At 39.6% G+C, this 22,926-nt stretch overlaps 2 protein-coding genes across 3 annotated transcripts; one reads left to right on the top strand and one right to left on the bottom strand.

The window, feature by feature from the left end:
• Positions 1-83: 83 nt before the first annotated feature.
• On the bottom strand, positions 84-7,871 carry LOC112196532 (DNA topoisomerase 1 alpha). Of its 2 annotated transcripts, XM_024336897.2 has the most exons (17): positions 7,595-7,871; positions 6,648-6,770; positions 5,488-6,521; positions 5,193-5,387; positions 4,408-4,488; positions 4,096-4,155; positions 3,849-3,943; positions 3,573-3,729; positions 3,335-3,460; positions 2,823-2,903; positions 2,629-2,719; positions 2,185-2,318; positions 1,322-1,390; positions 1,149-1,238; positions 929-1,032; positions 671-839; positions 84-528 (listed from the first exon to the last, which is right to left on the bottom strand). In XM_024336897.2, the coding sequence occupies exons 2-17, from the start codon at positions 6,733-6,735 to the stop codon at positions 460-462; spliced, it is 2,643 nt and encodes an 880-aa protein (XP_024192665.1). In that variant the 5' UTR covers positions 6,736-6,770; positions 7,595-7,871; the 3' UTR covers positions 84-459. The 2 variants fall into 2 exon arrangements, with proteins under 2 accessions (XP_024192665.1, XP_040374099.1); XM_040518165.1 differs by lacking the exon at positions 6,648-6,770.
• Positions 7,872-11,545: 3,674 nt separating this feature from the next.
• Positions 11,546-15,594, top strand: LOC121052859. Its single transcript, XM_040518768.1, has 3 exons — positions 11,546-11,693; positions 14,828-15,021; positions 15,103-15,594. Exons 1-3 carry the CDS (start codon positions 11,546-11,548, stop codon positions 15,592-15,594), a joined length of 834 nt encoding a protein of 277 aa, XP_040374702.1.
• The last annotated feature ends 7,332 nt before the right edge of the window (positions 15,595-22,926 follow it).

The raw sequence follows: 22,926 nt of genomic DNA, 5'->3' as shown, positions 1-22,926 counted from the left end.
GAGATCAGAATTAATATTGCTAAAATAAAAGTTCAAAGAAGTAAAAGGGGTTTCTCTAGAACAATAGTATGGTACAGAAGAGGAGACAATGAAGATAATGATATTAAATTGTCAATTTGTTTGTCAAGGTATCTTAGACAATTGAACAATCAGTAGCGATTTGAATGTCCAAATGAACACTTGTTTCCATCCAGGAAAAAGAAAAAGAAAAAAAAGAAAAAACCCCACAGGTTTAGAAGGGGGGAAGGCAACTCAGTCAATCATTAGATTAGATTAACTTACAACAAGATAATTCCGCTGAAGAAGGAAAAGACATTGTGAAGTTCTATAATGGAACAAAGTAGGGCAAGGACGATTCTCAATCTTTCCGATTTTTGGGGGTTTTTTCCTCTTTTCCATAAGAATAAAAAATCTCAAGGATGGTGGGTATGGCAGGCATACGATCACCATCTCTAAATATCAGAATCTGAAGTCAGGATCGACATCCATTGCCCAAGCAAACTTTGCCAGGAGAGCCTTCTGGAATATCTGTGTCAATAGCAAATGGTCTAGCTTATTAGCACCAGCTCTTTATACATATGTGCAAATCTACTACTGTTCATATAAAACCACAAAAATGGAGCATCTCTATTGGCAGATCTCCACTGAAAAAATAATTAGGATAGCTCACCTTCTCAATGGGGACTTCATGTCGTTTGCACCATGCAACGGTGATTCTAGGATCAAGATAGTTGATTTTTGATGTTCCCAATGCAATTGTTTTCATGTCGTCTTTGGTTTGCATATCCAGTTTTAGTTTATCAATCTTTTTATTGGCATCAGCTATCTTCTTCTGTAATCTGTAACAAATAAAAAAAATAATCTACTGAACCACCATACTCACAAAAAAAAAAAAAAAAAAACTGAAGCAAACAAGTAGTCGTATTACGCTTCCGGGGTCAAATTTCTCTTCTGCTTTCCATCAGCATCTTTCAGTGGGGGCTTTCCATTTCTTGCCCTGTCTAAATCTGTCTTTAGCTCTTTTAAAACACTCTGCAACCAGAAAAGAAAATCAGGTCTGGAGCAATAATCACATATTGTACTTATAATTCAAGTACGAGCACCTAAGGATGACAATGAAGTTGCAGATGATGTCATCCTGTCATTACCTGAAGGTCACTAAGCTTTTCCTTTAGCTTGTCCATTTGTGATTCATGAGACTTTGACACAGCCCGCTGATGATTACAGATAATAGCAACCTGCAAAGTAAAATACCAACAATTATAGATGCCACTTAATAAAAGATAGTAATACAAGTTCTCATGGGATGGACTGTCTTCACCTTCTTGTTTGCTGTATCATAAAAAACTTTTTTCTTCAATACATCTCCTTCTGCAGTTTCCTGGTACAACTGCCATCAAGAGAATGATAAATAAGAATCAGTATAACAGGTTCCTGATGATTGATATATCTCTTGGCTATACTGAACATTTTACAATAACATCAGTCATGGTTTGTACGGAACAAAATGCTTTTATATGCTTGTGAAACATGTAATGCTAACGTGATGACAATGTAGTATTAACAAAGCAGACAAAAAATAATGTAATGAAACTGAACTATTTAGGGAGGTTGGATGAACTTCTATTCATGGACAGTAAGTACATTCTAGCCTATAGTTAAAAAGAAGCTCTGCATTTTTGTTTCTTTAATTTAATCTGATAATAAATAAAATTAAACTTGAAAATAAACTTCCTTTAATATTTCTCAGAACTAAAAGTCAATAAGCATCAAAGCTCCCCGGAATTACGAGTATTTCATCCCAGCTGAGGTAAAAGATTCCAAACAGTTTGATTCGGCAAACAAATAAGAAAAACATTTACCATGTTATCGGTATTTTCATTAGCAAAAGTATATGATTGTATATCTCACCATACAATGAAAAAAAAATTATATGATTGTATATCTATATAAAATGCTTCCCCTACATTTTTTTTGTGAGAGACTAGTGCATTTTTTGTTACTGCTTGTCCAAAACTGTGCACAGCTAGAAATTTACCGAATTTTGGAGTCTTAGCATTAAGAGAGTACTATTTTTACTTGGGAGTTATATTTCAAATAGGAATCAGCTGATATGTAAAACATAAAAAAGCACAGCAAGAAACATAAAATTCAAAAAATCAGTGAAGGGCAGCACCAACTTACTTCATTATCCAATGTGATAGATGCATTGTATGTACGGAACACTTTTGCAGTAAGACCAGGCATCAGTTCCTTTAGATGTGCATTCAATTTACTGGTATCTAACTTGTCAAAGAGATCATCACTGTCCTTTTTCCCTGAAGCAAATAGGAAAAGAAAAATATAATCATTCACTTTGGAGTCATGTACAGACATATATATATAGATGATATATATGCCTGCTGTGTTTTGGGGGTGGGGGTGTAAAGTTGTGATCAATTTTTCTGAAGTCTGCAATGAGGAAGTATGCTCCTGACAAAGTAGATATTATATCAAAATATTCTAACAGTGCAAGGTCCACATTGTGGATGTCAGCTCCAAATATCTCTCCACACACACATATATATCTCTGTGTGTGTGTAGCCACACAAAAGTGACAAATACTAAATTTAGAAACCAGCTACTCACCTTCCTGAAACTTTTTTATTTCCTTGTAAACAGCAGGTTCTACTTCAACAGTATTTTCATATCGGATGGAATCTTTACCAAGGAAGTTAAACTGATTTGAAAAGGACAAGAAAAAAAAAGTTGACATGTCATTTCCTGATGATTAAACAAATTTATAAACAAACTGCAACAATTTAGAATTCCAATAAATGTACCTCCAACGAGTTGGGGGGAATTGCTTTTACGTTCTCTACTTTTAATGTGCAGCAACCAACAGTATCAGCTTCATCATCATCCTGCAGGCCATAAATGTGAAGCATTCATAAATAACTGTCTTAGTCGATTTTTTTTAGCATAATTGGTTTGACCTCTCATGTTAATTCTCCCTCTATATAAGTAAGAATTAGCTGCACAGATCCTACTACACTATACTGTCGATACTGGATAGTGAATTTAACTGTTCGGCTGATGTTTACACTACTTGTTAACCTACATAAAAACCTTGTTCAAAAAAACTCAAGACACTAAAAATTGAAAAGCCAATTTATCTTACACCAGAATTCATCTTACACCAGAAGAGTGCTTGCTATACATACATATATTATTATTAATTTATTATTATTATTTTTATTTTAAATTGATAACAGCATGTGGAGCCAAGCACAAGCTTGACTGTGGTTAAAAACAGTCTATATAGGCTCAGTTAAAGTACAACTGCAAATTATACCTTCTCATTTCCAGCCCTCAGAGCAAGTTTGTCAATGAGATATGTAGCAACAGCTATTTGCCGCTTTGCAGGATCTCTACTTGTAAAATCCCTGGTGTATGCAGCCCTGATATCTCCTATGTAGTCCTGCAATCAGAATAGTAGTTTTTTTCCATAAAAAATATGATGTTCCTCTTCGACATTATCATATAACAAATCACTGTAATCAAAAGCTTATAGCACATCTTCATCTAAACACCTTTAACTTCCTTGCTTTCTCATATTTCTCCTTGTCGCTTTGCCCCTTCAAGGCACTACTGGCTGCAAGAAATACATATTTGAACTCCTTTGGATTGATTGGATCATTCCAGAAAGCCAACCATGTAACAGTATTGTCATGCCTTACTTCTTTCCACCTGTGTAAAAAAATGTACCAAGTTAACCTCAAAATAGTTCCAGAAGAGAAGATAAGTAGATAAGGAATAAACAATAACCTTTAAATCCAATATATTGAAAACAGAGAGGAAGAACAAACCTTTCACCCGGAATGGGGCATTCGGGAACCTCGGCATCCTTTCCTATATTTATTGTAACTTCACTTGGACTAATCCGCCTCTTCAGCTTTCCTGACTGATACCATGAGTAGGGATAGTTAACGGCAACACGAAGTAAGGAAAACTCTGAACCTATGTAAGCACTTCAACAGATAATGCATATCAAACTATCTCATCATGAACAAATCAAAAATCTACGTCACAGAAAAGAAGAAAAATCAAACAAACCTTCGGATGCTCGCCACGGCCTCGGAATAATCCAGGTGGTTCAACTCTGAAGTTTCCAACCTGTATTGAGATTACAATCAGAAACCACATGGGTAAATTAAATGCAAACAAGAACAGAGCTATGCTATTATCATCTATAACACATTATAATCAGGATACCGGGAAATGGATCACAAGAAGCATATCCATATTCAGAATCATCAGAAAAGTATATCCATATTCAGAATCATCAGAAAAGCGCCATAAATTTGGAAGATATATTGCAGATAGGCAGACTGCTAAAGAGGAAAGATGATCAAAGCTAGAGATAACCTTCTCTTTTACACCATCAACAACAGCCCACATATACTTCTCCTCTTGTTTCAATTTCTCTTCCTTGACCGCTTTCTTCTCCTGCATCAACAGAAATTCCATGACAGTCACGCAACAGGACAAGGAAATCTTCTCCATATAGTATAAGTTGTCACCATATATAAGCCACTACTGATGTAATATAGGAAATTATAGATCAGTCTGACGTAATATACAAGGAATGGATACAGTGACGCTAAATGCATCTCTCACATGTAAACCAAAAAGGATCAAGAAAGGAATGCATTGATCTCTTGCCAATCCATAATGAATAATCAAAAGATCGTGACTTGTTATTGACAATAGATATTCCAACAGTATGCCATGGAACATGCTTTACAGAGAAACACTTGCCAAAAAGTGCACTGGGGATAAAGACAGTTAGGATCACTAACAAAAATCCAGAAACCAAATCCCCAACTTGTTTCAATAATAAGTCCCTAATGCTAGTAGTGGATCATAAAGGTGCAGCAAACATAATAACATCAAGATCCTAAAACTTTACAAACATGAGTGGAACACCATAAACTATACTGCAAAATAAAACTGGGGGACAAATACGATTGGCATGTCTGTCAAAACATAGCTTCAGCAACCCATTATTGCTTAGTACAAAAGTGAGCCCAGACAGGTAGAAAACCGAATCTTGCCAGTAAAACCAATAATGGATACAAAGACGGTTTGGTTAGTATCAATCTCTTAAGGCAAACTTTCTTATATCATTATTATGGATACCACCAACTTACTTCTGTACTCATTTGTTTCTTCTTCTCCTTTTCTTTCTGATACCAGTCGTATATTGGTTTGAAATCACAAGCATCCAATTTCTGAATTACATGGTTCTTCCCAAGCAACTTACGCCAATCATTCCAGAAGTTGTCTCTGAAAGTTTTTTTCTGCACATATTCTGTATCTATCATCACTGCATACATTGTTGCAACCTGTAAGGCAAAATACTTTTAGTTTAATAACTTTCAGAAATGAAAACTTAAGCGATATAAAGTATGTCAAGGAGAAAATAGATCGGCAAGAGTAAGAAACCTCCTCTTGTTCAGGAGTCAAGTTCACTGGCTTGCCATTGTAAAGCATCTTTACCCCGTGAGGCTTGTAAGGAGGTGGGAAAATGACACCATTGTGCTCTAAAGTAGTCCATTTTTTCTGCCCATCATTAGAGCTAGGTCCTTGTCTTGTTGACTTAGAATACTTTGAAAACTTATCTGTTTTTTTGCCTTTCTGGATCTTTTTCTGGATTGAGGATGAACTGACTTTAGTTACAGTTTTCTTCGTCAGAGATGATTTATTAGCAGATGTGGCTTTCTTCATTCTCTGGGAAAGTGTCATGTCATCATCATCTGCCTTCAGCTCTGTTTTCGCCGACACCTGCTTGCTCTTTATAGATGTTGAAGAATCTGCAATTTTTGGCTTTTTAATTGCAGACTGCTCAGCATGATTCGCCTTATCTAGAGGCCTCTTACCTGACACCAAAGAAGAGCTTTTCCCTTTATCTATTGTGCTTGAACCATTCTTCTGAACCAATGGCTTCCTTTCTTTAGCGTCACTTGGCTTACAGCCTGAGGTTCCCACATTGGACTTATTAACCCTTGTCGATAAGGGTTTATCATCTTCATCATCTGAATCTTCCTTTTTGACATTGTTTATTTTAGCCTTCAATCTGGAATTTATCGGTTTTTCATCGTCAGAATCACTGTTGTCTTCAGCAGGGTGTTCAATAGGAATATTTTCCTCTTTAATAGAGATCGCCTTGTTTTGTTCTGATAACTCTTTTGGGATTGCTGTGGGAGATTTCCCTGGTGACGCCTTTGTAGATGGAGCCATCTTACCCTTTTGAACACTAGAGTTTACACCATTGGAAGAGTGTACGTCAGAGACTCTTCGTGGTTGTCCATCATACCTCTGAGACGATAATTTCTTTGTGTCTGTGTTTGACTGATTTTGTTTAGATGCTGCAGACCGTTTGAAAACTAAAGGTTCCTCGTCATCTTCGGATAGATTTGGATTAATATTATTCTGATAAGCCATCAGCAAACTTTGTGCTCTACTTGCATGTAGATCACCTAAATCATGCAAAACATAACATATATTTCAAAATGGGTACACTCCCCCAACAATTACAATGAAAAGCACGCATGTGAGGCTAGATAATTATCCATAAACAACAGAAGAAATATTATCAATATGACCTAAATCAGATGCTGTAGACCGTTTGAAAACTAAAGGTTCCTCGTCATCTTCAGATAGATTTGGATTAATATTATTCTGATAAGCCATCAGCAAACTTTGTGCCCTACTTGCATGTAGATCACCTAAATCATGCAAAACATAACATAAATTTCAAAATGGGTACACTCCCCCAACAATTACAATGCAAAGCACACATGTGAGGCTAGATAATTATCCATAGACAACAGAAGAAATATTATCAATATGATGATAAATTCAGGCAATTCTCTTCACAATTGGTTCAACACGTTGGCCAACTTTGAAATGAACTATGAGAAATGTGACATTCCCCTTAAGCTTATCCAAGGCATCTAATGTGACCCTAAGATTCTCCTCAAGTTTTAAGCTCAAATTACTGTAAGGTAAAGTTTTGGACAATCTGTCCGTGTAAAGACTGGCAATGACAAAATAAGTAAAAAGGGACCAAATTGATAACAAGGAAAGTTACTCACCACCATTCACAAGCCTCACAAAGCAGAGCCTAGCATTGTCTCTAAGTTAAACGAAAACCCGAATTTCTAATTACACTTATTGTATTGCCAATTAGAGCTGCATGAACTACAGACAACAAACAACTCCCCCAAAGTTCTTTTTCCCCCAATCTCCCAAAACAAAAGATACCAGCTTTGATTGAACAACCCAGAAAAAGCAATACAATTTGATCAAAAATAGAACAGATAAACACATTCGTTATATATTCAACAATGTTTGCCTCACACGAAACTCAGAAACAGCTCAACTACTTGAACCAAACTAAACCTAAACCTAAAAACCTAGCAATGGAAAAAAAAAAAAATTAAGCCCATTATTTCCGTCTTCACTGTTTCAATTCCCTCCGGTGGAACCCTAATTTCAATTCAAAAATGGTGCGAGAGAGAAAGCAAAAAGCGAGAGGCTTGAGACGTACTTGTTCGGCAAATGTATTGAATGCGATGGCAGCGTTTTGCTGTCTGAAATTTAGGGCAAAACGGAATGGTTTTGAGCTGAGTTTAATTTATATATTAGGGCAAAGCCGGGACCGCCAGACGACGCCGTTTTTGGGGTTGGAGAGAGAAGGAGAGCTCCGGGTGGTGATGATCTGATTCTGGTGAGAAAGAAGGGAAGAAAGGTTTTTACAGAAACCGATCAGGAAGATTTGACAACTCCAAAACTGGCCCAGCCTTGTTTCTTCTTCACGTTTTTGGCCCTGTTGTCACGTTTTTAAGGTTCTAGACTTCCATCCTTGTTTAAACGTTGCGTTTTGAGAAGGAGGTGAGGTGGAATGCTGGCACGATAGGGTTGGAGTATTGGATACAATTGGAACCTAGGGCCTGGATGATCCGATGGACCGGGGTTGGATTGGATCGACTTAAATCTAGAAAGATTCTCGGATTTAGATTATGTTTATGTTAGATTTAATTTCACATTTCAGGTCCACTGAGTATCGGATTTCAACCCAATTGCATATTATTATGTAGCGATTTATTTCCATAAAAAAATGTAGCGATTTATTTTAGTATTTATATATAAGCAAAATCTTATTAGTGGATTTAACTAGATAAGTTCTCTTACAGTATGAGTTACCGAGTCAGGTATTGTGTTCTTGAAGACATGTTGTTTTCCTATGTTTGTTAGGGTTTCCTAAGGTTTGGAACAGCCTCAGTGTTGCAGCACCCTAATTTTCACTCTGAGTCGTTGATGAGATGCCTATGAGATTTGTGTCATCTCTACGCATGTAAGGTTGTTAATTCTAACACAACCTGATAACACGAATTGGAACCCGCACGATTAAAAAGAAAATCTTTTGCATGTTAACCTGCTACTACCCAATTAATAAACAAGTAATTTACATGTCAAATGGCCAAAACGAAATGAACCAGTGTCACTCATTTATTAAACGAATCGGGTCGAGTTGTATATAGTTCGTATACACAACCAATTTTTTTTAAATGAACTATTCGTAGACATTAATATATGATCCTAACTTGGGTATAGAATAGTACAAAAGACGACTACTCCATCTAAACAATTTGAGCACCGAGTACGTAGTCTACCAAGCAAAAGTACTTCGCCTTGTAGGTAATTTATTCTACTTGACTCCATAGGCCTAGCACGCAATTGTGGTATGATAAAACTAATCACTTCCAAATGCTCCTACAAGCGCTTTCGCTAATATAGACATAAACAAACTAGGGCCAGTTAGTTGGGGCCCAATCTCACAAGAACTAGACTTAAGTTGGCCAACCCATACGAACTTGCACCCATGAGACCCAAGCAAAGCTGACAGAAGCACAAGTAGAGTATCCTGCACCTCCTACCAAAGCGTCACCGAAGCCGTCTCTAGTGGCCAATCTTCCAGCCTATTGTCACTGAGCTTAGACTCTACTCACCACGAGACCCAAGGCAGTCGACAACCAATAGCCGATATTCTACTCAACAGTTTTTGACAAACATCGGTCAAGCCTACCAAAGACTGCCGATCGGTACCACGAATTCGTTGTCGTTGGGAACCATGAGTTGCATCGAGAACAAAATAGATCTCGACACCACCCACCGGATCAAACTCCCACTTAGTGAAATCAACCAACTCCACTGCAGGGTAATTCACACCTCTGCGCACCACCATTGTCCTCAAGCCTTGATAACAATAGACCTATGGATGCCCAGTCAAGCTTGACACCGACACTACACCGCAATGACCAAGCCACTGCCACATAGCCTCGAAACCCTTAAGGTTTTGATATACACAACGAACTAAATATGATAATTTTTAGAAAGTTAACATCTTAAAGAGATGCAATGGTGAAGTTGTGTACTAGTATTTTTAAGATTTTTACATCATTTTCAGTCACGTATCTTAAATGGGTCAAATCGTGACCCACTTATATAGTATAAATAGGTCATCAAATTAACTTTAATATGACTTGTTTACTAAATGGGTTAGACGGGTCATAGTGCGTCACCCATTTAATAACAAGTTAAGTTTGAGTTTGTTTATTATGACATATTTATAACCGTGACATGTTTAATATCTTGATATGATATGCACTTGACTCAACATGACTCATTGAAGACCTACCAACATACATAACAATGTTGTTGGTTTTTAACCCATTGGTGTTGTTGTTCTTAATGTCAGTCATCAGTTTACCGTGAGGTACTACTCATAAGTAAGGAGATTTAAAAAAAGAAAAAGAAATAACCTTGAACTCAAAGGTCATCTCTTGCTTAAAGTAAGGATGATTGTATATATAATTTTTTTTGAAAGAATATAATATTGAAATTTTTCATGGTATTTTCTGACGCTTATTCTAAATGATAATGACGACAATGAGGTCATCAAATATGCATCAATGCATTTCATTAACATTAAGAATATAAGAGCATCTTTAGCAATACAACCATTTTTCAGTCAAATTTAGCCAAAGTAGCTAAAAGTCATTTTGTCAAGCCACTTTAGAAATATGTTTGCATAAGTTCTCTCTATTTTAGTTAGGTTTGAATTTATATTATTTATTGAATGAAGATAAAATATTTTAAATGTATTTAAAATTACATAGAATGACTAAAAATGAATGTTTTAAATTAACAAAAATAATAGAGAGTCTCATCTCGTTCTCTATATTTAGAAGCGGATAACTAAAAGTTAAAATGAAGAGTCACTTAGGAGTTTGGTGCAGCTGCTAAAATTGATAAAAAGCTAAATAAGCTTTCAAAAATACCTAAGGAGCCAAGATAGAGAGTCTGCTAAAGATGCTCTAAGTATTTAGTATTTATCTCACTTTACAAACTTAGCCACTTTGGTGATGAAAAATTCAGAAGAGGAGTTTGACTCACCAATGAATGTGAAATGGAGCGAGAGCTGACCAGAAAAGATTGAGAAGTTTTCTTGAAGAGTTGACTCGGAGTTCGAGCATCGGCTAGAAGAGGAGGGGGGTACCTACAGAAAACCCTTTGATGCCTAAGTCAGTACGTTTCTTAGTCGAGTCTAACAAGAGGAATCAGAATGGGATGGTTTACCTAGACGTTAAGTCTCCTTTATATAGGTAATGACTTACTTGGGGGACAAGCCGCCATTAATTCCGCTTTTATAGCTGCATTTTACACACTTATAATGATAATCACTACTGCATTAACGATGATTAATCATGGCTCATTTACGACAGTCATTCATAACATAATTGCGTGTAGTTATTATTGTAGTTAAAGTCGTATTAATTGTCACTTTTATGATCGATATTTATCGCCATATTAACTACGGAGTTAATTGTCCTTATTATGGGTCTAGTAGTAGTTGACCACCCCTATAATGCCCCAAATTTTCTACTTAGGAACCTTTCCCAAGAGAAAATTTCCAAAGCTCGAACTTTCTCTACATAAGAAGAGCCTCGCCCTCGCTAAAGTCAACATCTCATCTCATGGATGACGCAGACGCCGACGCACCCAGACCAGAACTCGTATCTGCCTCTGTCTCACAGCAGGTCCATCGCCAGATCTTCGCTTCCCAACCTCGCCTTCTCACGATGCCTCGGCCACCGCGCTGGAGCCTAGTTTTCAATCTCGTCTAAGTACAGTGCCCCCGACGACCAGCATCGTCTCACAAGCCTCATCCCCGAGTTGTGCCCCCAGCGTAGCTGAAGCCAAATGTCGAGCCTAAGTACCCTGCTGCGAAGCTCTCTCTCTTTTGTGTGTGTGTGTGTGTTTTTTTTTTGTGGCTTGTGACACCGTCACAGAATACCGCCAACGCATGATATTGAATTTCCCTGGGATAGACAAGTCTCTCTTATCGTATTATGTGGGTTTCGACGACGCTCCCCGACTTTAAAGCTTCACAGCTTTCTCAATCACTTGATTCCTTGAACATTTAGTTTCTTGGGCCATGACTGTTAATCTCGACAACCACGACGCTCATCTCGACGACGGCAGCGCTAGTCTCGATGACGGTAGTGCTTCTCCCCATGATGTTTTTCTTGAAGATGGTGACGCCTTTCTCGATGACAGTGACGCCGACCTCGATGACCATCATTGTTGTTTCCATCACCGTGACGGCGACGCCTTTCTTGATGACTACACTACTGGCGTCAACAATTAAGATGCCGGCACCAATGACTTCTCAATGACTGCGATGCCAGCGTCGATGATTGTGACACTGACCTCGATGATCGCGATGCTGGAGTTGATGACGACGACTACTTTTCGATGACTGCAACGTTGACTCCAACGTCGGTGACACCTTTCACTATGACTGCAACACCGGGCCCGATTACCATCTCGAACGGTTGGCACGATCACTCCCTTAAGGACCTGCATCCTCGAGCGTTTACCAACATGCCTTTTTAAATTATCATTCGTTTGAGTATTATCATCGTATGTACTAACCTCGAGTGCTTGGCTCAATTGCTCCCTCGAGAGCCTGTCTCCTTAAAAGTTCACTTTTTTGTCTCTTCGAAAATTCTCCTTCTCAAGAGAAACTCACTCTACGAGCCCTTGCTTCCTTGAGAGTTTTTCTCTTTGAGAAAAATTCCCCTCCTCTAGAGTTCTTCTCTTTGAGAATTCTTTTACATGATGCATAATTCACTTCCCTACATGCCCCTTGTTTTTCTTCCCTGAGCATGCAGTCGCCCAGGAAGAAAAACAAAACAAAGAAGCAATGTATTGGAGAATTTGAAACCAAACCTGGGTTACCAGCCAACGATCTCTTATGGGATTTCCCCCATGCCCTGAGGGGTTTGCATCCATTATCAATCTTGCAAACTACGTTTGTTAATCTCCACGTCCCACGAGAATAAGATCTGTCACCTCGTCCCACCCCCGCGTACGGCGAGTGTGAGGTCCATCATCCCATCCCGCTGCCGGCGAGGTGTGGTCCTACCAGACCACCCCGTTGCAGAAGGTCACGCAAGTGAAGCGAACAATATTTCAGTCACTCCGACCATCGGCCTCAATTGCAATTTGAGATCAATTTTGAACAAAAATCATAGGAGTAACTGCGAATTACTGATCTGTGTTACCTGCGTTGGTGCCCATTTGCTAATTTGTGTGGAGACTTGTAAAAAGTTTTTAAGTTTCTAGACTTCTATCCTTGTTTAAACGTTGCGTTTTGAGTGGGAGGTGAGGTGGAATGCTAGCACGATAGGGTTGCAGTATTGGATACAATTGGAACCTAAGGCTTGGATGTTTCAATGGATCGGGGTTGGATTGGATCGACTTAAATCTGGAAAGATTCTCGGATTTAGATTATGTTTATGTTAGATTTAATTTCACGTATCAGGTCCACTGAGTATCGGATTTCAACCCAATTGCGTATTATTATGTAGCGATTTATTTCCACAGAAAAATGTAGCGATTTATCTTAGTATCTATATATAAGCAAAATCTTATTAGTGGATTTAACTAGATAAGTTACTGTAAGAGATGAGTTACCGAGTCAGGTATTGTGTATCTTTAATCTCAATTCTTGAAGACATGTTGTTTTCCTATGTTTGTTAGGGTTTCCTAAGGTTTGGAACAACCTCAGTGTTGCAGCACCCTAATTTTCACTCTGAGTTGTTGATGAGATGCCTATGAGATTTGCATCATCTCTAGCATTTTAGACTGTTAATTCTAACACAACTCGATAACACTTGGACGATTAAAAAGAAAGTCATTTGTATGTTAACCTGCTATGAGCCAATTGATAAACCAGTAATTTACATGTCAAACGACCAAAACGAAATGAACCAGTAGTGTCACTCGTTTATTAAACGAATCGGGTCAAGTTGTATATAGTTCGTATACACAACCAATTTTTTTGAAATGAATTATTCGTAGACATTAATATATGATTCTAACTTGGGTATAGAATAGTATAAAAGACGACTACTCCATGTAAACAATTTGAGCACCGACTACGTAGTCAATAAGAAACGAAAGTACTTCGCCTTGTAGGCAATTTATTCTACTTGACTCCATAGGCCTAGCACGCAATTGTGGTATGATAAAACCAATCACTTCCAAATGCTCCTACAAGTGCTTTCGCTAACATAGACATAAACAAAGTAGGGCCAGTTAGTCAGGGCCCAATCTCACAAGAACTAGACTTAAGTTGGCCGACCCATATGAACTTGCACCCACGAGACCCAGGCCTAAATCCAAGCAAAGCTGACAAAAGCACATGTAGAGTACCCTGCACCTCCTGCCAAAGCGTCACCGTAGCCGTCTCTAGTGGCCAATCTTTCCAACCTATCGTCACTGAACTTAGACTGATATGCTCACCACGAGACCCAAGGCAGTCGACAACAAATAACCGATATGCTACTCAACAGTTTTCGACAAACATCGGTCAAGCCTACCAGAGACTGCCGATCTGTACCACTAATTCGTTGTCATTGGGAACCATGAGTTGCATCGAGAACAAAATAGATCTCGACACCACCCACCGGATCAAACTCCTACTCAGTGAAATCAACCAACTCCACTGCAGGGTAATTGACACCTCCGCGCACCACCATTGTCCTCAAGCCTCGATAACCGTAGACCTATGGATGCCCCGTCAAGCTTGACACCGACACTGCACTGCGATAGCCGAGCCACTGCCGCATAGACTCGAAACCCTTAGGGTTTTGATTTACACAACCAACTAAATATGAAATATTTTTAGAAAGTTAACATCTTAAAGAGATGCAATGGTGAACTTGTGTATTAGTATTTTAAGATTTTTACATCCTTTTCAATCACGTATCTTAAATGGGTCAAATTGTGACCCACTTATATAGTATAAATAGGTCATCAAATAAACTTTCACACAACTTGTTTACTAAATGGGTTAAACAAGTTATAGTGCGTCACCCGTTTAATAAACAAGTTCAGTTTGAGTTTGTTTATTATGACATATTTATAACTGTGACACGTTTAATATCTTGATATGATATGCACTCGACTCAACATGACTCATTGACAACCTACCAACATACATAACAATGTTGTTGGTTTTTAACCCATTGGTGTTGTTGTTCTTAATGTGAGTCATCAGTTTACCGTGAGATACCCCTCATAAATAAGAAGATTTACAAAAAAAAAAAAAGAAATAACCTTGAACTCAAAAGTCATCTCTTGCTTAAAGTAAGGATGATTGTATAATTTTTTTTACTAATTTTTTTGAGTAATGCATTGCTTATGGCAGTGTCCAAACGCCATATAAGATCTTCTGCTAATTGTGGAAGGTGTGGGTACCCTGAAGAAACAGTAATGCATTGCTTATGGCAGTGTCCAAAGGATAAACATATGTGGAAATTAACTTGGTTGAGGTCAGTGGTGAAGATATGGAGTGAGCCTTCTTTTATTGATCTATTGTGTCATGTTGCTGCAAAAGGAGAGGTTAGGGAGATAGAATTGTTTGCAGGAATAGCTTGGTGGATTTGACGTCATAGAAATAATTCTTTTCATGGGGGTAAGGAGCTACAAGCTTCCAAGTTGTTCCATAAAGTAGTAGAGTGGATAAAGGAATGGTCCATTGCAAATGTAAACGACCAGAAGCCTTTGCAATCTAGCGACAATGATGCAGATTCGTTAATTTGGGAGGCTCCTCCTCCTAGTTGGGTGAAGCTTCACTTTGATGGTGCATGTGATGTAAAAAATGGAAGAGTTGGTATAGGTGCAGTAGTTCTTGATGAATTTGAAAGGATGCAGGGTGCATTAGCTGTTCCTGTTGATGGGACACTTAGTCGGTTAGCAACAGAAGCTGCAGCTTTAAGGTATGGAATTCTTTATTGTAAAGAGTTGGGTTTTACAAGAGTTGAGATTGAAGGTGATGCCTTGAATGTGTTGAAAGCTTTACACAGTAATGGCTTTGACTTGAGTGAGATTAGGGCTATTATTGAGGGTGTTAAACATGTGATGGTAGAGATGGAGATAGTTAAGTGGAAGCATGTTAGGAAAAAGTACAATTAGCTTGCTCATGCTTTAGCCTGGTTAGCTTTGGCTATGGCTAGGAGTATGTTTTGCAAGGAAATAGGCCCTATTTGGCTACAAGATCTCGTTGAGAAATATACTATGTAATAAGTTTGGGGGCAGAGGCATCTATGTGCTGCTATTACCCTTTTTGCCTTTGGCATCAGTGAATGAAATTATCAGTTTGAATAATATAAAAAAAAGAATATAATATTGGAATTTTTCATGGTATTTTTTGATACTTGATGCTTTTTTCTAAATGATAATGATGACCATGAGGCCATCAAATATACATCAATGCATTTCATTAACATTAAGAATATAAGAGCATCTTTAGCAATACGAGCCAAAGTAGCTAAAAAGTCATTTTCCTAGCCACTTTAGAAATAGGGGCCGTGACCATTTACCCAATTTTAGTCTAACAATTGCTCACTTGCTCCACTAAGAGTTTTTTTAACCCTATTTACCCAATCTAATATTTGATGACAGTTTTGCCCCCATACTCTCTCTTTCTATCTCTCTCGACTCCCCTCAGCACTCTCACCATGAATCCAATCCTTCTCCTTCTCCTCTTCTCCCTTCAGGCCACCCTCTCCCACGCCACCACAGCCTACCCTTCCATTTCGGGCACCACCCCGTCGAAGTCTCCTCCGGCGCCACCGCCACCAACCTGATCCCCCCTTACCGCGAAGTCCACAGCTGAATCTTCGACATCAGCCACCGCTAAAGCAGAAACCGGCGATAGGGACTCATTCAGCCCCGATCTCCTTCCCGACATGCCGGCATTTGACTCCGTCGATTGCGTCGGCCAGTTCCTCTGGCTCCGAGATGAAGCTCCCCACCCACACAGGGACCCACATCGACGCCCTCGGCCACGTCTTCGATCACTACTTCGATGCCGGCTTTGACGTCGATTCTCTAGACTTGGATGTCCGCCATCAGAGACGATCTCAACCAGTCCTGCACCGACCTCACACTCCAGAGGGTGCCCAAAGCAATTTCTGGGTGCCCATAGTTTTTTTTTTTTTTTTTTGTTTGAGTTCAAAGAATGGGGAAGGAAAAAAAAAGTGAACTTATACAATTGAACATATAAATTGATCAATTGTGTCTGTGTATTCATTTTGGTTTTGGGAGTTTATGCATTTCACTTGAGGGCAATAATAAGATTATTGGGAGGCAACAATAATATTACTGGGGGGCAATAAAATGTTTGTTAGGGCAATAATAAGATAATTGGGGGGCAATAATAAGATTATTTATTTGGATAAACCTACTAAAACATTCAAAATTAAAAACATATTCATTTTTCACTAATTATTGATCCCCGATGAACTTGTTATTGGAGGGCAATAATATGATTATTGGGGGGTAATAAAATCATACGCTGGAATTCGGTCACCAGTCCTGCAGTCGGATTCGAGATTCCGGTCACTGGACGCCGGACTGTGGTCACCGATCGCTGGAGACCGCGACCGGCCACTGGTCACCGGAGCACAGCAAGGTGGAGGATGACTTCTCTCTCTAAGTGAGAAAGAAGGAGAGGGCAAAAAAGTCCCAAAAATAAATAAAAAGAATAAAAAAGGAATTAATTGGGTATTAGGGAAATGGTCCCTTAGAGTGTTTTTGGTAAATGAGATTAAAAAACTGTTAGTGGAGCAAGTGGGCAATTTTTAAGCTGAAATTGGGTAAATGATCATTTCCCCTTAGAAATATGTTTGCATAAGGTTTCTCTATTTTAGCTAGGTTTGAATTCATATTATGGGTGGGTCTATTCAGACCTCCCAATTTACTATTTGGACCTCTCTTTATTTTTTTTGTCACTGAACTTCCTGATTTACCCCTATTTTTATCTATTTACACCTCTATTATACATGCGAATACATGCGATGTTCCAATAATAAAAGAAGAAAAAAATTTGCTCCTCCAACTGGAAGCACACTATATATATATCTTTTAAGATTAACGATTTCTCTGTTTTTGATAATTACGATCGACTAATTTGAACTCTCAATTTCAAACCCCATTTTGTGTTCTTCAAACAATTTGGCATTACTTGATGCAGTTGAAGTTGGATTTCCATTGGAGTAATTTAAAGAACCTTATAATTCTTGATTGCCCAACTAGGTTTAATGAATCTTGGTCAATCCTTTTTGGGTTGAGAGAAAAGTCAATGAAAGTAAGTCTTGCTCCTGTTTTTGTTTTCTGATTTCAAAGATATATTGACACTGAAATTGCATAAATTTAAATTCAAAGATTTCAAATATCATCTAATCTATAATTTATAGAATCTAATAATAAACTTGAGATGAAACAATGAAGACGTCTCAAGCTCCTAGAGCCAGTGAAAACCAATTAGGAAATGGGTACGAGAAGAGAGAGAGAGGGAATGAGAAGAAAGACATGAAGGAATAGTGAGGAAGATGGAAAGGAGAATAGAGTGAGGATTACAATAGAGAGTTGGAGAGAAAGCGAGATGTCTACTGCTTAGATCATATGATACATATTTTTCTTTTTTCCATTTTCTAGTTTTGATCAAAAGATGTTTCTTTCTCTTCTTAATCTTTGATTAGATGGTGATTTCAAATAAATAAGATGGAGTAGTTATTTCAAAGTAATTTGAATTTTAACCTTTCTAAATTTTTTGGATAGAGATAGAATTGGAGAGAGAACTGCAAGATGTAAGAGGGGATCTGCAGCTCCCACGATGTAGATGCAAGTTTTTTTATTTTTATTTTATTTTATATATTTGTAGAGGGATAAAATTGGTTTAAAAATTGTGCAAAAAATGGAGGAGGTCCAAATAGCAAATTGGGAGGTATGAATAGAACCAACCTTATATTATTTATTAAATGAAGATAAAATAGTTTAAATGTATTTAGAATTACATAGAATGACTAAAAAGGAATGTTTTAAATTAACAAAAATAATAGAGAGCCTCATCTCGTTCTCTATATTTAGAAGCGGATAACTAAAAATTAAAATGAAGAGCCACTTAGGAGTTTGGTGCAGCTACTAAAATTGATAAAAAGCTAAATATGCTCTAAAAAATACCCAAGGAGCCAAGATAGAGAGTCTACTAAAGATGCTCTAAGTATTTAGTATTCATCTCAATCTACAAACTCAGCCACTTTGGTGATGAAAAATTCTAAAGAGGAGTTTGACTCACCAATGAATGCGAACTGAAGCGGGAGCTGACCAGGAAAGATCGAGAAGTGACTTGGAGTTCAAGCGTCGGCTCGAAGAGGGGGGGGGGTACCTGCAGAAAAGCCTTTAATGCCTAAGTCAGTACGTTTCTTAGTCGAGTCTAATGAGAGGAATCAGAATGGGATGGTTTACCTAGACGTCAAGCCTCCTTTATACAGGCAATGACTTACTTGGGGGACAAGCCGCCATTGATTCCGCTTTTATGGCTGCATTTTACACACTTATGATGATAATCACTGCTGCATCAATGATGGTTAATCATGACTCATTTACGACAGTCATTCATCGCACATTCATAACTGTAATAATTGCGTGTAGTTATTATTGAAGTTAAGGCTGTATTAATCGTCGCTTTTATGATCGATATTTATCGCCATATTAACTACGAAGTTAATCGTCTGTATTGTGGGTTTAGCAGTAGTTGACCATCCCCATAATACCCCAAATTTTGTACTTAGGAACCTTTCCCAAGAGAAAATTTCTAAAGCTTGAACTTTCTCCACATAAGAAGAGCCTCGTCCTCACTTGAGTTAGCATCTAATCTCATGGATAACACCGACGCTGACGCACCCAGACCAAAACTTGGATCTGCCTCTGTCTCACAGCAGGTGTTGATGTTTGAGATTTAGTGGTAGCTAGATCTAGCTTATTTAACGCTGGTCCACACTTGGACCGCTGCTGAAAAGGTCGCAGCACTTCCGCTACCTGTGAAGTAAAATACACAGGGCGTCAAAGGGAGACCGCGATTGGTGGTCTTCTCTACTCCGATGCCTAAGTCAGTTAATGTATTTATGTTGACAGAATAATGTTAGATAAGTAGTAAATGCGTAATTAATGAGGAGAGAGGAGTTGACCTTTTATATGTGAGGGAGAGACTGCTATCTTCCTTGTTTTCGATATGGGACTGATATGCTTCAGTTCCCAGCTTCTGATGTCTTAGCTAGGTGACCTTGGCACGGCGCATGGAGGCGCATCAGCGGTGATCTCGGGCTGAGGCAGCGTTCAGGTGGTAGCCTGCTTGGTGGTATTTCCATAGGTCACACCCTTGCTGGTTGTTGGTATAGCTGGCGGTGGTATGAGCGTAGCTCATTATAGCTAATTATGGTTAGACATATACTTATGTAAGTATAGCAGGCCCATTGCCGGATCTTCGCTTCCCAACCTCGCCTGCTCGCAGCGCATCGGCCACTGTGCAAGAGCCTAGTTTTCAATCTCGTCTAAGTACGGTGCCCTCGGTGACTAGCATCGTCTCACATGACTCATCCTAGAGATGTACCCCCAGCGCAGCTCAAGCCAGATGTCGAGCCTAAGTACCCTGCTGTGAAGCTTTCTCTCTTCTCTTTGTGTGTGTGTGTGTGTTTTTTTTTTTTTTTTTGGCTCGTGACACCGTCATAGAGTACTGCCAACGCATGAAACTGAATTTCCATGGGATAGACGAGTCTCTCTTATTGTATTATGTGGGCTCCGACGACGCTCCCCGACTTCGAAGCTTCTTAGCCTTCTCAATCACTTGATTCTTTGAACATTTAGTTTCTTGAGCCATGACTGTTAATCTCGACAACCACGACTCTCATCTCGATGACAGCGGCGCTAGTCTTGATGACGGTAGTGCTTCTCCCCATGACATTTTTCTCAATGATGGTGATGCCTTTCTCGATGATGGTGACGCCGACCTCGATGATCATCATTGCTATTTCCATGACCGTGACGGCGACGCCTTTCTCGATGACCACACTGCTGGTGTCAATGATTAAGAATCCGGCACCAATGATGATGATGACTTCTCGATGACCGCGATGCCGGCGTCAATGAATGCGACGCTGACCTCGATGATCACGACGCCGGCGACTACTTTTCAATGACTGCAATGTCGACTCCAACGTTGGTGACACCTTTCACTATGACCGTGACACTAGCCCTGATTACCATCTCGAACGGTTGGCATGATCACTCCCTCAAGGACCAGCCTCCTCGAACATTTACCAACATGCCTTTATAAATTATCCATCGTTTGAGTATTATCATATCGTATGTACTAACCTTGAGTGCTTGGTGCAATTGCTCCCTCGAGAGCCTGCCTCCTTAAAATTTCACTTTTTTGTCTCTTCAAAAATTCGCCTCCTCATGAGAAACTCACCTCTACGAGCCCTTGCTTCCTTGAGGGTTTTTCTCTTTGAGAAAAATTCGCCTCCTCTAAAGTTCTTCTCTTTGAGAATTCTTTTACATGACGTATAATTCACTTCCCTACATGCCCCTTGTTTTTCTTCCCTGCGCGTGCAGTCGGCCAGGAAGAAAAACAAAACAAAAAAGCAATGTATTGGAGAATTTGCAACCAAACTTAGGTTACCAGCCGACGATCGCTTATGCGATTTCCCCCATGCCCCGAGGGGTTTTCATCCACTATCAATCTCGCAAACTACGTTTGTCAATCTCCACGTCCCACGAGAATAAGATTTGTCACCTCGTCCCACCCCCACGTACAGCGAGGCTGAGGTCCATCATCCCACCCCCACGTGCAGCGAGGGTGGGGTATACTAGCTTACCCCCGCCGCCGCAAGGTGTGGTCCTACCAGCCCACCTCGTTGCCGGAGAGGGTGCGTTCCTTCATCCCACTCCCCCGTCGGCGAGGGTGTACATGGTCCATCATCCCACCCCTGCCGCCGGCGAGGGTAAGGTTCAGGAGGTCGCACAAGTTAAGCTAACAATATTTCAGTCACTCCGACCACCGGCCTCAATTGCATTTCGAGATAAATTTTGAATGAAAATCACAGGAGTAACTACTAATTACTGATCTGTGTTACTTGGGTTGGTGCCCATTTGCTAATTTGAATGGAGACTTGTAAAACGTCCCTTTAGATTTCTGCTGCGAGCCCTCGAGGACCGGCTCGATTACATTTATCGATCACTTTCTTCAGCTCGTGCTTTTTTGGACAGGTTTGTACTGGTTCCTCCAGTTATTCATCCAATCAGTGTGCCGCTTGCCACCTCGGCGAGAGGCACACCACAACCTTTGTTGGCGGCACCGAACGTGCCCGTGTTTATTACTTTGTTGGTTTGGCAAGCGCCGTTGCTGGCCTAGCTGCTGCATCAGCCTTTACATCTCGCTATCCGGAGGCAAGTTCGGATCTTGGATTAGGTTTGGGGCAAGTCAGTGTGGGGGCTGGGTTTCGTCACTGCCCTCAGTGACAAAAATGGGATTCCTTAAGGTGCAGCTCCCGCCATCACTTTTTCAGGAAAAGTGCTTCCCACAGAAGGCTCCACTTGTTGGTGACGAAAAATTTCGAAGAGGAGTTTGAATCACCAATGAATGAGGACTGGAGTGTGATGCCCCGGAAATTCACAATTATTTTTCGAGGATTTTTCAGACTTTAATTAGTGGTTATTGGATGGTTTCGTGGCTCGTGGATGGAGTGGAAGTGTTTCGGACGAATTTTTATTCGGAAAGTATGACTTTAGGGGGGTTGCTAAGGTTGACTTTGGATACGTTGACATTCTCCGAAAACTTCCTTCAGGAAAGTTGTAGAGCGTGTCGATACGAGTTCTTGGACATGTGGAACGTGAAAATCGGAGTTCGTATGTGAAAGTTATGAGCGTTTGAAGTTTTGGGAAAGTTCTATAAATAGGAGTTTCCATTTTCAGAAACTTATTATTTCCATTTTTTCCATTTTCCTTTTCCGGAAACCAGAAACGCTCCGTTCTCTCTCCTCACCCGCGACTGACCCGACCCAAACCCGAAAACCAGATTCGGCTTTTCCGGCGAGCTCTGACGGTCTCTGGCGACGAAACTTTCCAGATCGGTTCGTCGTTGCTGTCCGCTCCTCCCTGTGGTGTCCTCTAGCGGAGATTCGTAGAGGTGATGGCGCTAGAAGGCGGCGGAGTCTGGTGTGTTCGGACCCGGTCGGAAAACGCATCTCCGGTGACTTTGTGGCTTCATGCTTCCTTGGTTGAGTTCAGAGAAGGCTCCTTGATCGATGTATGGTGTTTGTTTGGATCGATTTACGTGGAAATTGGTTCAACTTAGATTGAGCAATAATCCAAAGCTTGTGAGGTAGTTTTCGACCCTTTATGTTTGTTTTCTGACTTCGAGCTAGTTATGAAAATTCACAAGTATGCTTAGATGAACAACTT

Source organism: Rosa chinensis, chromosome 4, assembly GCF_002994745.2.
Source record: "Rosa chinensis cultivar Old Blush chromosome 4, RchiOBHm-V2, whole genome shotgun sequence".
Lineage (NCBI taxonomy): Eukaryota > Viridiplantae > Streptophyta > Magnoliopsida > Rosales > Rosaceae > Rosa > Rosa chinensis.
The sequence above is the reverse complement of the archived record's forward strand: the minus strand, read 5'-3'. Positions and strand labels throughout refer to the sequence as shown.

Bases quoted from the DNA above. Each gene is read 5' to 3' on its own strand.
- LOC112196532 (XM_024336897.2), bottom strand. From the start codon at position 6,735: ATGGCTTATCAGAATAATATTAATCCAAATCTATCTGAAGATGACGAG. The intron at 4,489-5,192 runs GTAAGTTGGTGG...CTGTTGATGCAG, and splicing joins AGAAACAAATGAGTACAGAA to GAGAAGAAAGCGGTCAAGGA. The intron at 1,239-1,321 runs GTGAAGACAGTC...TTTACTTTGCAG, and splicing joins ATGATACAGCAAACAAGAAG to GTTGCTATTATCTGTAATCA.
- LOC121052859 (XM_040518768.1), top strand. From the start codon at position 11,546: ATGACTGTTAATCTCGACAACCACGACGCTCATCTCGACGACGGCAGC. The intron at 11,694-14,827 runs GTTGTTTCCATC...TGCTTATGGCAG, and splicing joins CGACCTCGATGACCATCATT to TGTCCAAACGCCATATAAGA. The intron at 15,022-15,102 runs GTTAGGGAGATA...GGGGGTAAGGAG, and splicing joins ATGTTGCTGCAAAAGGAGAG to CTACAAGCTTCCAAGTTGTT.